The following is a 13,140-nucleotide window of genomic DNA, read 5'->3' on the forward strand; positions in this document are numbered from 1 at the left end:
AGTGCTCGCTTTGGGAGCATCAGCTCTCTTTCTTCTTGGGTCTAGTTTTCAGCTAACAGTGGAGATGTTCGACTACCTGGAGTGTGAACTTAACCTCTTCCAAACTGGTGAGTCTCTCCCTCCCATCTGGCCCGGGCTTCCATGGGAATTGCCTCATTCCCAGGCTTGTTCCCGACTTGGACCAGCCAGGCTTGTCCGCCTCTCCCTACGGGCTGCACAGCACAGACTCAGGAGCATGAAGATGCAGGCTCTCCGTCCCTCGTGCACAGAGGGGCTGAAGCTCTGGGGCGTTTTCAGAGTCGGTGATTTCAGATCTGAGCAGGATGACCACACTCCCCAGCTCACTGGCTTCACCCCTGAAGTCCAGGCCTCCAAGAGCCCAAAGACGGGTCTGACCTCTTTGACAGCCCATGGACTATGGCCCCAACATTGGCTGGTCCTTGGCCAGCCCTGTCTGCTGCTCAGCCAGGCTGGCACTCGGGCTCAATTTCTGTCAGAAGGGCTGCTGTCTGCTGTTTGGTCGGTAGCCAGGTTGAGCTGGGTTGTTACCGAAGGCCACGTGAGAAGTCCTAATCCCCTGGTGGGGGAGCCCTGGGGCTCCCTCCTGCTGAGAGTTCTGGTGCCTCTAGGCCAGTGATGGCGAACCTATGACACGCGTGTCAGAGGTGACACGCAAACTCATTTTTTTGGTTGATTTTTCTTTGTTAAATGGCATTTAAATATATAAAATAAATATCAAAAATATACATCTTTGTTTTACTATGGTTGCAAATGTCAAAAAATTTCTAATGTGACACGGCACCAGAGTTAAGTTAGGGTTTTTCAAAATGCTGACACGCCGAGCTCAAAAGGTTTGCCATCACTGCTCTAGGCTGTCAGCCCCTAACACTTCCTGCCAAGACTTGAGAGGGAAGCAACTGGTTCCCTTGTCTCCTGTGTGCTCTCATCCCTACACTTCCCAGCATGGCTCTCCCTTCTGTCGCTGGGGAATGGAAGAGCCAGTTTTCTGAGATTCAGGGGGTTCTGTGACAAGTGTCCAGCTCTGTGAAAGCACAAGTATGTGTGCACAAGCTTGGCGACCTCAGCGTTTGGGCATGTAGGCCACTCCTGGGGCTTTGATTCTCATGAAAGACAGAAACTCTCTCACCCTAAGTTGCAGCTTTTTGCAGTATGTTCATCTATGTAGCAAATAATCACAACTGGCCGGTTAAGTCCAGCTGTGCCAGGCCTGTGCCAGGGCAGCAAACGCCTTGATACTTTGACTAATCAGTTCAGTGCAGGATGTGGTCAGAGGAACACCAGAAACAGATGGAAACTATGGTTTGTGGAAGAAATAAGAAGGCACTGGGCCTACTAGCAACCTGTTTGAGCAGAGTCTCCCACAGAAGTCAATAGAGGAGTAAAAATGAAACAAAATCCAGTCCCTGCTGTAAGGCATTCCCAGCAAGGTAGGAGAAATGGTGTAGAGGCGAATTTTTTTTCTTAATGCATTAGAAATCTTTGCATAAATGTATACAAACAACTACACATTGTTGGGGCTGACTTTCAGTTATTGCGCTCTGGGCAGGAAGGGCCTGGGTGGATAAGTCAGAATTCATTGACATTCAGCTTTGGAATGTGCTTAATTGAAAGCAGGTATGAGTGATATTCTAGGGATTGTCATCCTGGGGAGAGTCAGCCTAGAAGTTGCCACTGAGCTGACCCAGGCTCTCTTCCAGGAGCTCTGGCCTTCTTCTCAGTCTGCCCGCCACTGCAGTCGTGGGTGGGGAAAACAAGGCAAATGTTTCAGCCTTTGGGGCTGTCCCTTCCCGTCACTGGCAAACGGTTGGAGTTAGAGTAAGCGAAGGAGTGGTAACTCCCACCAGGATGTGACAAGGCTGGGAGGATGAGTAAGTGGTGCAGGCAAATGCCGCACCCCAGGTGGCCAGCCTGCTCCCACCTCCCATGGTACCTGGCTGCTCTTATCTGCATTGTTCACTTGTATTGTTACCACTAGATGCTGAGCTTCTCCTCAGAATCAGGAACCGTGCCCTACTCATCTCTGTTCTAGCCCAGTGCCTGGTCTAGAGCAAGCGCTCAACAGCAAAGTTCAAGGATGCTCGCCTTAGATGAGCAGCAGTGAAGAAACAGCAGGTGAACAGAGTTCATAACATGGTGACAGCATCTGGCTGAATGCTCTGGGCTTATCAGGTGATTAGCTACTTAGAGTTTTCTAGAGGAGAGCTACCCGAGTCGGCACAACCTTTCCGAGGTAAATGTTGGAGGCCTTCTCGTCCCTGAAAGAGCCCTCATTTGGAATCAAGAGCCCTCTTCTGCCTGTCTCCCCTGCTGCCTTCCCTGTCCCTGTTCACCTGCTGTGTGACACAAAAGCCATGAAGGTGGTGTCGGAGGAAGTTCTCCAGCTTTTAAGTCCTGGTCTGTGACTCCGTGAGGTTCCAACGGTACCCTCAGGAGGATGCCGCTGGCTTTCAGCTCTGGGAGATGGACCAGTTACAGTTAACATTTATTTTGAGCACTTACAGTGGTTCTCAAACTATGATCCCTGGACCAGCAGCGTTAGCATCACCTAAAAAACTTGTTGGAAAAGCACATGCTCAGGTCCCACCCGACACAGTAGATCTGGGACTGAGACCCAGCAAGTAGTGTCCTAACAAGGCCCCCCGGTCTGCACTGTCCAGTATGGCAACCACTAGCCACGTGTGACTAAGTTAATTACAATTAGCCCTAACCCGTTTGGCTCAGTGGATAGAGCGTCAGCCTGCAGACTCAAGGGTCCCAGGTTCGATTCTGGTCAAGGGCATGTACCTTGGTTGCGGGCACATCCTCAGTAGGAGATGTGCAGGAGGCAGCTGATCAAAGATTCTCTCTCATCACTGATGTTTCTATCTCTCCCTCTCCCTTCCTCTCTGTGAAAAATCAATGAAATATATTTTAAAAAATAAAATTAATTATAATTAAATAACATTAAAAAGTGAGGTCCTACCCGGCCAGCATGGCTCAGTGGTTGAGGGTCAACCTATGAACCTGGAGGTCACGGTTTGATTACAGTCAGGGCACATGCCCGGGTTGCAGGCTCGATCTCCAGTGTGGGGTGTGCAGGAGGCAGCTGATCAAAGATTCTCTCTCATCACTGATGTTTCTATCTCTCCCTCTCCCTTCCTCTCTGAAATCAATAAAACTATATTAAAAAAAAAAGTCAGGTCCTCAGTTGCACTAGGCATATTTCAGGCACTCGGTAGCCACGTGTGGCTAGCATATTGGACGGCATATTTGGAACACTTCCATCATCACAGAATTCAACTGGCCAGTGTTACCAGGTGATTCTAATGCTTGCTACAGTTTGAGAACTACTGAGCTAGAAAATACAGCTTTTGACAGGCTGCATAGTAGAATCACCTGGGGAGCTTTTGAAACCTACTGATGCCCAGTCCTACTCCAGACCCATAAAACAGAATGAGGGTGTGGGGGAGTTGCAGGCAGACATTAGTAGTTTTTAAATTTCCCCAGATGATTCTAATCAATCTCAAAGCCAAAGTTTAGAACCACTGCCCAGTACTACACACTTTCCACAACATTTTCATTTAATTCTTACAAGACCTCTATGAAGTATGTGCTATTAGAACCATCTGCATTTTATAGAAAATCATCTGTTGGCACGAGAGGTTGAGTAACGTGTCCATGGTCACATTGCGAGTCTAGATGTTCCTGGATGCCAATGGGCATTCCTAGAAAGCAGCGTTAGGCCTGGAGGTGGAGCACTCTGTAATTTCCCTGCCAGAGTGGAGCCTAAGCAAGCCAGAAGAATTGAGGATGGCCGCCTTGCAGTGACAGCTGCTTTTAATTTGTGTCAAGAAAAGCTGCCTTTTAATTAGAACCGTTTGGGGTTTTTTCCCAGCTGCCAGACCAAGCCAGTTAACAGGGATTAGTACAGTCGGGCAGGCCAGGCACAGCAGCTCTGGGTTTTCCTCCGGGGCAGCCCCACTCACTGAGGGACTGCAGAGAAGGTCTTTCGTTGCCAGCCATGTGTGTAGTTCTGAAGGTGGTGGGCAGCCACTGCAGACAGGACATGGGCCCAGGCCACTGGTTTGTGCTGAGGGTCGACAACCAGGCATCTCGTTGCTTGGTTTAGGAGCAAGTGCAGGGGGTTAATGTGGAGGGGTCTTGGGAGCAAGACACTGAGGGAGCAACTTGCTCTCTGGAGCTTGGGAGAATGCAGGGCAGAACTTCTGTTGACCTGCTCCAAGGACCTCATCAGCCTTTGATCCTGATGGCCATCCTCCTCCCAGTGCCTGGCCTGGGTTCTTGCAGGCTCTCCAATCATCACTCAAGGCTCTGGCACATCCCCCCTTTTGCTGCAAAAACCCCAACAACCCTGTGGCAAGCCACCAGGAACCCAAGGCTGACTTATTCCCTTCCTCGTGTTCTGATCCATGTTTGATATGTTCCCCACATGTTAACTAACTATTGCCACCACCAGATTGGCTGCTTCTCAGGGTCAGGACTACCATCAGACTGTTCATGCGTGAGAGGAAGGGCAGGATTGGCTATCTCAGCAACCCCTTCAGTCCTGAAATTCTGATGTCCCATAGAGCTGAGGCGTTCCGTCTCCTCATTACCATTAAATCAGAAGCTGGAAAATGATCTGTCAGTCTCTCTGATCAGCCTGGCCAGAGACCACAAAGCTCCTCTAAGAGGGATCCCCCTCATCGAGGTGCTCCACCAGGCTCTGGGTAAATCCCTTCTTTCCCGGCTTCACAGGGCTGTGCACAGAAGAGCAGAGCTCACCTGTTCATGACATGAGCACCTCGGCTTATGAGAGCACAGGCTTTGGTCCGGCCATTGCTGGCCACACAGGCGCTATCTTTTAACTCATCACCTCTCAGCAAAACCAGTTTGTTTGTTTTTTTCTAAAATCAGTTCTTGGCTTTGGGACCATTTTCAAGTCACTTACCGTCAGTTCCCTCATCTGTGTACCAGGGTACTTTTAATTATCTTGTAGAAACGGTGTAGGGTTTAAGTGCATTAAATACGATAGTGTATGCCCAGAATAGGTCCTCAGTGTATGTGAGACCCCTGCCTTCTGCCCTTTGAGAAAGTCACCTGTAGTTTCCTAGCTCCACTGCCTCTCCCCCTTCTTTTATTTTCCAGTGTTCAATTCCCTGGACATGTCCCGCTCTGTATCTGTGACGACAGCTGGGCAGTGCCGCCTCGCCCCGCTGATCCAGGTCATATTGGACTGCAGTCACCTCTATGATTACACTGTCAAGCTTCTCTTCAAACTCCACTCCTGTGAGTACACTGGCCAGATCTTCTCTGAGCTTCTGGCTGGAAGGAGGAGCTCAGCCTGAGGCTGTCCCTGCAGAAATGCAGCTCCTCAGTGGCCTGAGCTTTCAGCCTCTGTTCCAAACAGCCAGCTTGAGCAGAGCAGGGTGCAGGCTTTGGTGTGCCCAGCGAAGCCCCTGGCTTTCCACAGTGGTGTCCCAGGATGGTCCTCTCCCTCCATCCCTGGCTTTACCTCCTCTTCATCCATACATGTCATGTATTCTGTGAACCACACAAATGATGACAGACCTGGCCCTAGACTATTAGAGAGAAATATAAAAATTTTATATTTCTCTCTAAAATTCCATTTGTACAAAGAGACTGTGTTGATGAACACTTTAGAAACCACCGAAAGCAGCAAAGGCAGTGGTTTTCAAAGTGTTCATCAACACAGTCTCTTTGTACAAATGGAATTTTAGAGAGAAATATAAAATATAAAACAGCTGCTCAAGTAAATGGAGTGCTGGTCTTGACCTAGCCACAGATCCTTGGGATGCTTTTGCAGAATCGATTTTTGAGATTACAGGTCCTGCAGAAGTTCTTATACCTTCATGTGCTTTTGGTTTAAAATGATGAATCTGATGTGGGGGTAGCCCGGGCCACACACCAAGGTGGCCACAGTGAGGGGTATACACATGCAGAAGGTGGGGGTGATGGAAACCAAGAAAAATCAAGACATAAATGGTCCTAGCAAGGTGTATTTTAGAATTCTCGGACCAGGGGCACTCTGGAACTGTGGTCCCTGACAAGGACTGGGTCTGGTTACTTAGGACGAGGGAGCCAGCATTACTCTGATGAATCCGGGAGGTTTTGGTGGAAGGGAGGTTGGAATTCGATGTTCAAGGATTAGAAGGGCTTTGGAGCAGATGGGCATGTCTGCAGGGAGCAGAGATTGGACTAAATTCCAAGAGAAAGTGGGCAGTTACTTAGAAGCTCTGAATATAGATGAACTTGTAATTGTTTCTAAGATGCTAGGGGACCCAGTTTCCCACTAGAACAGCTGTTGCCAACCTTTCGGACCCCACGGACCACCGGTTGGCGACCGCTGCACTAGAACATCCCCACTTTCTTATAAAGTGGTGAGTTATGAGAAGAGACAGGTAATTAAGTATTTGGGTTTAAAGGCCTTCATTAAAGGCAAAGCCATAAACAAGACCCTCCTGGATGGCCTCCGGGAACTCGGTAGCATGGAAAAAGAGTGAGAGACACTCTATACAGTATATACTTTCCTAAAAATAAAATTTTATTTTAGAATAGTTTAGATCTACAGAAAAGTTGCAGGTAGTTCAGAATTCCATATACTCCCAACCCAGTTTTCTCTATTGTCAACATCTTAGATTAGTATGATATATTTGTCACAACTAATGCACTGACATTGATACATTACTGTTCACTGAAGTCCATACTTACTTCAGGTTTCCATAGTTTTTACCTAACGTCATTTTTCTGCCCATGGTCCCATTCAGTCACGGCTCCTTAGTCTCCTCTCGGCTGTGACAGTTTCTTAGACTTCCCTTGTTTTTGATGACGCTGACAGTTTTGAGGAGTCCTGGTCAGATATCTTGTAGCATGTCCCTCGATTTGAGTCCGACACTTTTCTCGTGACTGGACTGGGGTTCTGGGAGACAGATCACCAAGGTAAAGTGCCGTTGCCACCCCCTCTATACTTCTTCCATTTTGGATTATCAGACCTTATACATGTACTACCTCTTTATACCAAATGAATAGATCACCTAGTCCCGTGGTCGGCAAACTGCGGCTCGCGAGCCACGTGCGGCTCTTTGGCCCCTTGAGTGTGGCTCTTCCTAAGCCTTAGGAGTACCCTAATTAAGTTAATAACAATGTACCTACCTATTTAGTTTAAGTTTTAAAAAATTGGCTCTCAAAAGAAATTTCAATCGTTGTACTGTTGATATTTGGCTCTGTTGACTAATGAGTTTGCCGACCACTGACCTAGTCAATAAGATTTAAATTTTAAAAATAAAACAAAAAAAATAAAAGGCTGAGTTGTGCTCTATAACTGAAATACACAGAATCACACATCCTGTGAGGCGAAAGGACCGTAGAGAAAACCCACTCAGAAGGAGGCTGCAGCTTGTCCCACATCACAGCGTTAGCAGAACCAAGTGGGCCCTGGGCCTAATCTTCCGAGTCTCAGTCCATGGTCTTCCTTCTGACAGGCATCCTCTCAGGCAGGCTCTATGGGTTTCTTCCAGACTAATGTCTGCACTGGCCCTCATCCAGGGTACCCAGTGCAAACACCTCTGGGAAGAACCCTCATCCCCCTCTCTCTGGGGCCAGCTGTGGTCATTCTGCTGCTTGGCCAGGTCAACACTTGCTTCTTCCATGGTCAGGGACACAGCTTCCAGTCCACTGTGTCCAGCATGGCTTGCACTTTAGGAGTGAACAGAAGGAAAGATTTGCAGGATAAGCACCCAGACTCCCTGTTGGTCCTATTGAGCCTCCTTGTATACCCGTCCTGGGGCAGCTCTAGGCCAGGAATGCCCACCGGCAGGGTTGGCCACAAGCCCCAGGAGAGATGGTCCCCTGTGGCTTGACCTGCCTGCTGGTCCTCCTCATCCTTCTCACTCTTACAATTTCTCCCAGGTCTCCCAGCTGACACCCTGCAAGGCCACCGGGACCGTTTCATGGAGCAGTTCACAAAGTAAGTGATGGAAATGAAGGTGAATCAAAAGAGTGCATAGAGTCAATCCATACAAGAGCATTTGCTTTAAAATAATTGAGGAATGAGGGTATTTTAAAGCAATAAAGTGAAGAAAAAGAATTAGGGGGGTGGCAAGCCTACCAGTGTCTGGGGAAGCTGTTGTTTCTCTAATAAATCCCATAAAAGCACACAGAAGAAGGCGATTTCATCACCTGCTTCATGCCCAGGGCTTCATCCTCTTCACTTTTTCTTCTCCCTAAGTTCTTGTGGTCTTTACCATGTACATGCTCACAATTCCCAAATCTGTATCGCTAGCAGAACCTTACCTCTCAACTCCAGTCTCACATGCCACATTGTCTATGTGACATCTATACATTAAACTTAAATTTCAAACCGAACTCTAGGTTTTCCTCCAAGAACCATTTTCTCCCTGGTCTTTTCTATCTCAGTAAATACTGCCGTCATTCATTTAGGCCAGAGATTTAGAGCTCATCTTGTATTTATTGATTGATTGATTGATTGATTTCAGAGAGGGAGGGAGAGGGAGAGATAGATAGAAACATCAATGATGAGAGAGAAGCCACTGATCAGCCGCCTCCTGCACGCCCCCCACTGGGATTTGAGCCCGCAACCCAGGAATCGAACTGTGACCTCCTGGTTCACAGGTTGATGCTCAACCACTGAGCCACACCTGCAGGGCAGAACTCGCCATTTTCCTCATCCCCCATATCCAAATCCATTCACAGGTTCAAATATTCACAAGCTACAAATATATCTTGGCTCCGGTCATATCTCCTCCCATTTAGACTTCCACTCTGCCCACCTGCAATACTATCCTCACCCAGCAGTTAGAACATCCTTGTAAAAATGTAAAAACCCTTGCTCAAAACCTTTCAATGGCTTTTGGTTGCATTGAGAATAAAAGCCAAGCTCTACTTTACAAGACCCCTGCATGAGCTGATGCCTGCCTGCCGTCTCTGACCTTGTCTCCAGAGCTCAACCTGTTTCAGCCACACAGGGTCCTCCTCCAGTTCCTGGAACAGACTCAGTGCAGTGCTCCCTCGGGGGCTTCATTTTGCTGTTCCCTCTCCTGGGGACACTATTCCTTCTCCTGGGGATTCTCTTTGCCCAGCCTGACCAGCTTCAGGTCATCCTTGGTCACCTGCTCTCAGGCCATCTTTGGTCCCCTTATTTGAGTTGGGTAGTCCCCATCTCCTGATCCTCCAACCTCATCCCTCCCACCCCCCGTATTCTCTCTCATAGCACCCTGTTTACTTCCTTCATCGTTTTTATCACAACTTTATTTCTTGTTTGACTGTCTTGTCTATTATATCCCTATCGGCTGATACAGAACAATTAAGCATATAGTGTTTAATAAATATTTGCATGAATTAATGAGCTAGTAAGTCAACTATTTAGTCTAGAAGAAGAAGAGCTTGTCTGATTGAGAGGCTAATTATTCTGGTGCGTTTGGAAAAGAAAATTGGTAGCTAGATAAAAAGTAAAACTCATCTCTCAGTTAAGTGTGTCCAGGAAGAGGGGAAGGAATGGAGTGGGAGATAAAAGAACCGAGGAAGGGAATCAGCGTAGCAGGGTTCATTCTGACACCCTTGTTTTTCCTGTTAATGTCTTCAGCCTTGACAACAGGAAGAGCATTCCCCCCAAATCCCAGGCTTAGGCTTCTCCTGCTACTGGTTCCCAGGCAGCAGTCAGAGGACAAGTTCAGGGTTGTACTAACCTCTTGATTTCCTTGTTCCAGTTGAAAAGCCTCATCTGTTTATTCTATAACAAATGGCTTACTAAACCCTAGGAGACAGGCCCTAGGGCTGATTTCCTGGAATGTTAAATTCCAGTAGCTTTTGAAAGCAGTAGAGACTGTTACTGTTGGCTCCATCCCAGAAAGGAGACGTGTAGTCAGGTGATTTTATTTCCTTTAATTTTTTCTAGCTTATGAAAACATCTCCCATGAGTATCCACCTCACTGTCTCTTCTAGCAGGCACAGCGGTTCTCTGAGGTGTAACTATCTAATTCTGGGAAAGCAGCAATGACGTCACAGGGACGGTCCTAACCGTGGGGTCTGAAGGGCTGTCATGAGACCCCAGGGATTTAGTTTATTGGGCTAAGCTGAAGAAAATTCTGTGTTGCAGGGAGCAGGTGCTGAGATCCATGCCCTCTTCCATCTCAGAAAATATGCCTGGTGCTCTCAGCTTTCTTGTCCTTCAATGTTTAGATTCAAAATACAGACTTGAGGATGAAGGGAAAAAAATGATTTCTTTATTCCCATATTCATCCAAGATGAGGCCACAGTATTCTCCCAATGAATACTTGTTAAATAATTCCTCTATGCTTGGTACTGTGGTAAACCTAGATCAGCAGGGCCCAGTCTCTGCTCTCTAGAACCTGATTGTCTAATTGGGAAGATAACAAATAGCTCTAACACAAGATGATTTAATTAAAATGAGATCTACCTTACCTTGGCTGGTGTGGCTCAGTTCATTGGGCACCAAAAGGTTGTTGGTTCAATTTCCAGTCAGGGCACATTCCCAAGTATCAGGCTCAGTCCATGGTAGGGAGCATGCAGGAGGCAGCCGATTGATGTTACACTCGCACATCAATGTTTCTCTCTCCCTCCCTCCCTCTCCCTTTTTCTAAAAATCAATAAACTACTCTACAATGGTGCAGAAATTAGTTTAGGGGTTATCTACTCTTGTAAAGGATTTTGTCGTTTGAGTTCCTCTTTCCTCACCACCAGGTAAGTGAGGGCTGGCTATAAATGCTCTTTCTCTATAGCGTCATAATTGAATCCTTGCCCCGTGGAGGCTCTCTCCTTGACAGCCTGTGCCTTTGGCCTGGGCAGGCACACGAGGAAAGCTGGGTGGCTGCACTGTCCCCTCCTCTCCGGGGCTGGTGAAGACCCCAGCCCCCTCGGGCCCTCCTCCATCCCTAGGTTGAAAGATCTGTTCTACCGCTCCAGCAACCTTCAGTACTTCAAGCGGCTCATTCAGATCCCTCAGCTGCCGGAGGTAAGTGTACCTGGCCAGGATGCTCTTTTAGAGGCAGATCGAATGAATGACAACGTTTGAGGATGTGTCTTCCCTCTTCAGAACCCACCCAACTTCCTACGAGCCTCTGCGCTGTCGGAACACATCAGCCCTGTGGTGGTGATCCCAGCCGAGGCCTCGTCCCCTGACAGCGAGCCCGTCTTGGAGAAGGATGACCTCATGGACATGGATGCCTCCCAGCAGGTGAGGACCATTTGGGAGAGAAACTTGGCTCTTCCTGTTGACCCCAAGTGCTGGGAAAAGGCCAGGAAGGGCTCTGGTCACTCACTGCCTTCTAACCCAGGCTGTAACCTAGACTGAGCACCCTGCCCTGTGGTTCCTAAGAGGGAACATAAGTAGATTTTAACCAAATTAAGATAGGGCTCATTCTTAGGTGTCACTCCTTTGACCCCCACCCAGCATTCTCTGGGTCTCTAACTTTGTTCTCAATCCTCTTTGGCCACTGCAGAGTTTATTTGACAACGCCTTCTAACCCAGGCTGTAACCTAGACTGCGCACCCTGCCCTGTGGTCCCTAAGAGGGAACATCAGTAGATTTTAACCAAATTAAGATAGGGCCCATTCTTAGGTGTCACTCCTTTGACCCCCCACCCAGCATTCTCTGGGTCTCTAACTTTGTTCTCAATCCTCTTTGGCCACTGCAGAGTTTATTTGACAACAAGTTTGATGACATCTTTGGCAGCTCGCTCAGCAGTGATCCCTTCAATTTCAACAGTCAGAACGGTGTGAACAAGGATGAGAAGTGAGTCCAAGCTGGGTTAATGTAGATGACACAGAAACTAAGTTAAGCCATGATCTGACTCGCCACACCTAACCAAAGAGGAATTCTTTATTTTTTTAAATATGTCTTTATTGATTTTAGAGAGAAGGAGAGAGAGAGAGAGAAACATTGCTGTGAGAGAGAAACATCGATTGGTTGTTTCCTGTAACCACCCCAACTGGGGACCTTTTGGTGCACAGGACAGCTCTCAACCAACTGAGCTACATCAGCTACATCTTAATGATGCTTGGGCTTCTTAGAGAAATGTCTTGACCTTCAAATATTGGCCCCTTTAATCCAAAGGAACATCAAATGATGCTGAAATAACAGGGGACCCATGGGTGTTAGATTAGTATCTGATAATACTGACAGTCTTAGAGTAAAATTTATGGAATTTCAAAGTATTGTCCTCAGATTAACACTAGCTTTTTTTTTTTTTAATTCTCACCCACGGAGTGAGAATATTTTTTCCATTGATTTCAGAGAGAGTGGAAGTGAGGAGGGGGGGAGAGAGAGAGAAACATTGATGTGACACAGACACATTAATTGGTTGCCTCCCGCATGCACCCCGACCAAGAGCAGGATCAGACCTGCAACCCAGGTACATGCCCTTGAGGGGGACTTGAACTGGCAACCCCCCAGTGTGCTCTAACCACTGAGCATGCTGGCCAGGGCAACACCAGCTTTTAACTTCCTCCCCTGATCTCCCAGCTTGCATTTAAAAGAGCAGGATCAGACCTGCAACCCGGGTACATGCCCTTGAGGGGGACTGAACTGGCAAGCCTCCAGTGTGCAGGCCAGTGCTCTAACCACTGAGCATGCTGGCCAGGGCAACACCAGCTTTTAACTTCCTCCCCTGATCTCCCAGCTTACATTTAAAAAGAGAGGGGTAGGAGCACAGTAGAAGCAAACTTGCTCTCCGTCTGTTCACAGGGGCCACTTAATTGATCAATTGTACCAAGAGATCAGTGTGCTGAAGGCACAGCTGGAAAACATGAAGACTGAGGTAAGAGTGGGTTCTGATCTGTTTCTGGGCTTCACCAGAGCAGGACGGATTTTAATATTAAATTTTCTTCACATCGATACTTGTTAGACCACATCTTAAAGGGGATTAATTAGTAGAAATGTCAAAGCCAGAGGACCTGGTCTTCCCATGGTCTCAACTGTAATGCATTTCTGTTGTCCTGGCTTTGAGAATAGCATTGAAGCCAAGCGCCAGTGTCCCTCGGAGATAACCATGATCACCAAATGGCTGTGAAGTGTAGTGAGAAAGACCTGTTCTCAAATGGTGATAAGAAGGCTTGACTTCCAACTCTGATGGCTGTTTGCAG

At 47.6% G+C, this 13,140-nt stretch overlaps 1 protein-coding gene across 1 annotated transcript in view; it reads left to right on the forward strand.

Annotated features, from left to right (window-relative positions):
* HIP1 (huntingtin interacting protein 1) overlaps positions 1 to 13,140 on the forward strand; it is a 140,189-nt gene that overhangs the window by 108,853 nt on the left and 18,196 nt on the right. The window contains exons 7-13 of the mRNA XM_005877193.1: positions 46 to 107; positions 5,149 to 5,289; positions 7,930 to 7,987; positions 10,936 to 11,011; positions 11,093 to 11,233; positions 11,694 to 11,791; positions 12,743 to 12,821. Of these exons, the coding sequence (XP_005877255.1) occupies positions 46 to 107; positions 5,149 to 5,289; positions 7,930 to 7,987; positions 10,936 to 11,011; positions 11,093 to 11,233; positions 11,694 to 11,791; positions 12,743 to 12,821 (655 nt within the window). The remainder of the gene's footprint in view (positions 1 to 45; positions 108 to 5,148; positions 5,290 to 7,929; positions 7,988 to 10,935; positions 11,012 to 11,092; positions 11,234 to 11,693; positions 11,792 to 12,742; positions 12,822 to 13,140) is intronic.

The sequence above is a fragment of the Myotis brandtii genome, unplaced genomic scaffold (assembly GCF_000412655.1).
Source record: "Myotis brandtii unplaced genomic scaffold, ASM41265v1 scaffold510, whole genome shotgun sequence".
NCBI classification, from domain to species: Eukaryota; Metazoa; Chordata; class Mammalia; order Chiroptera; family Vespertilionidae; genus Myotis; species Myotis brandtii.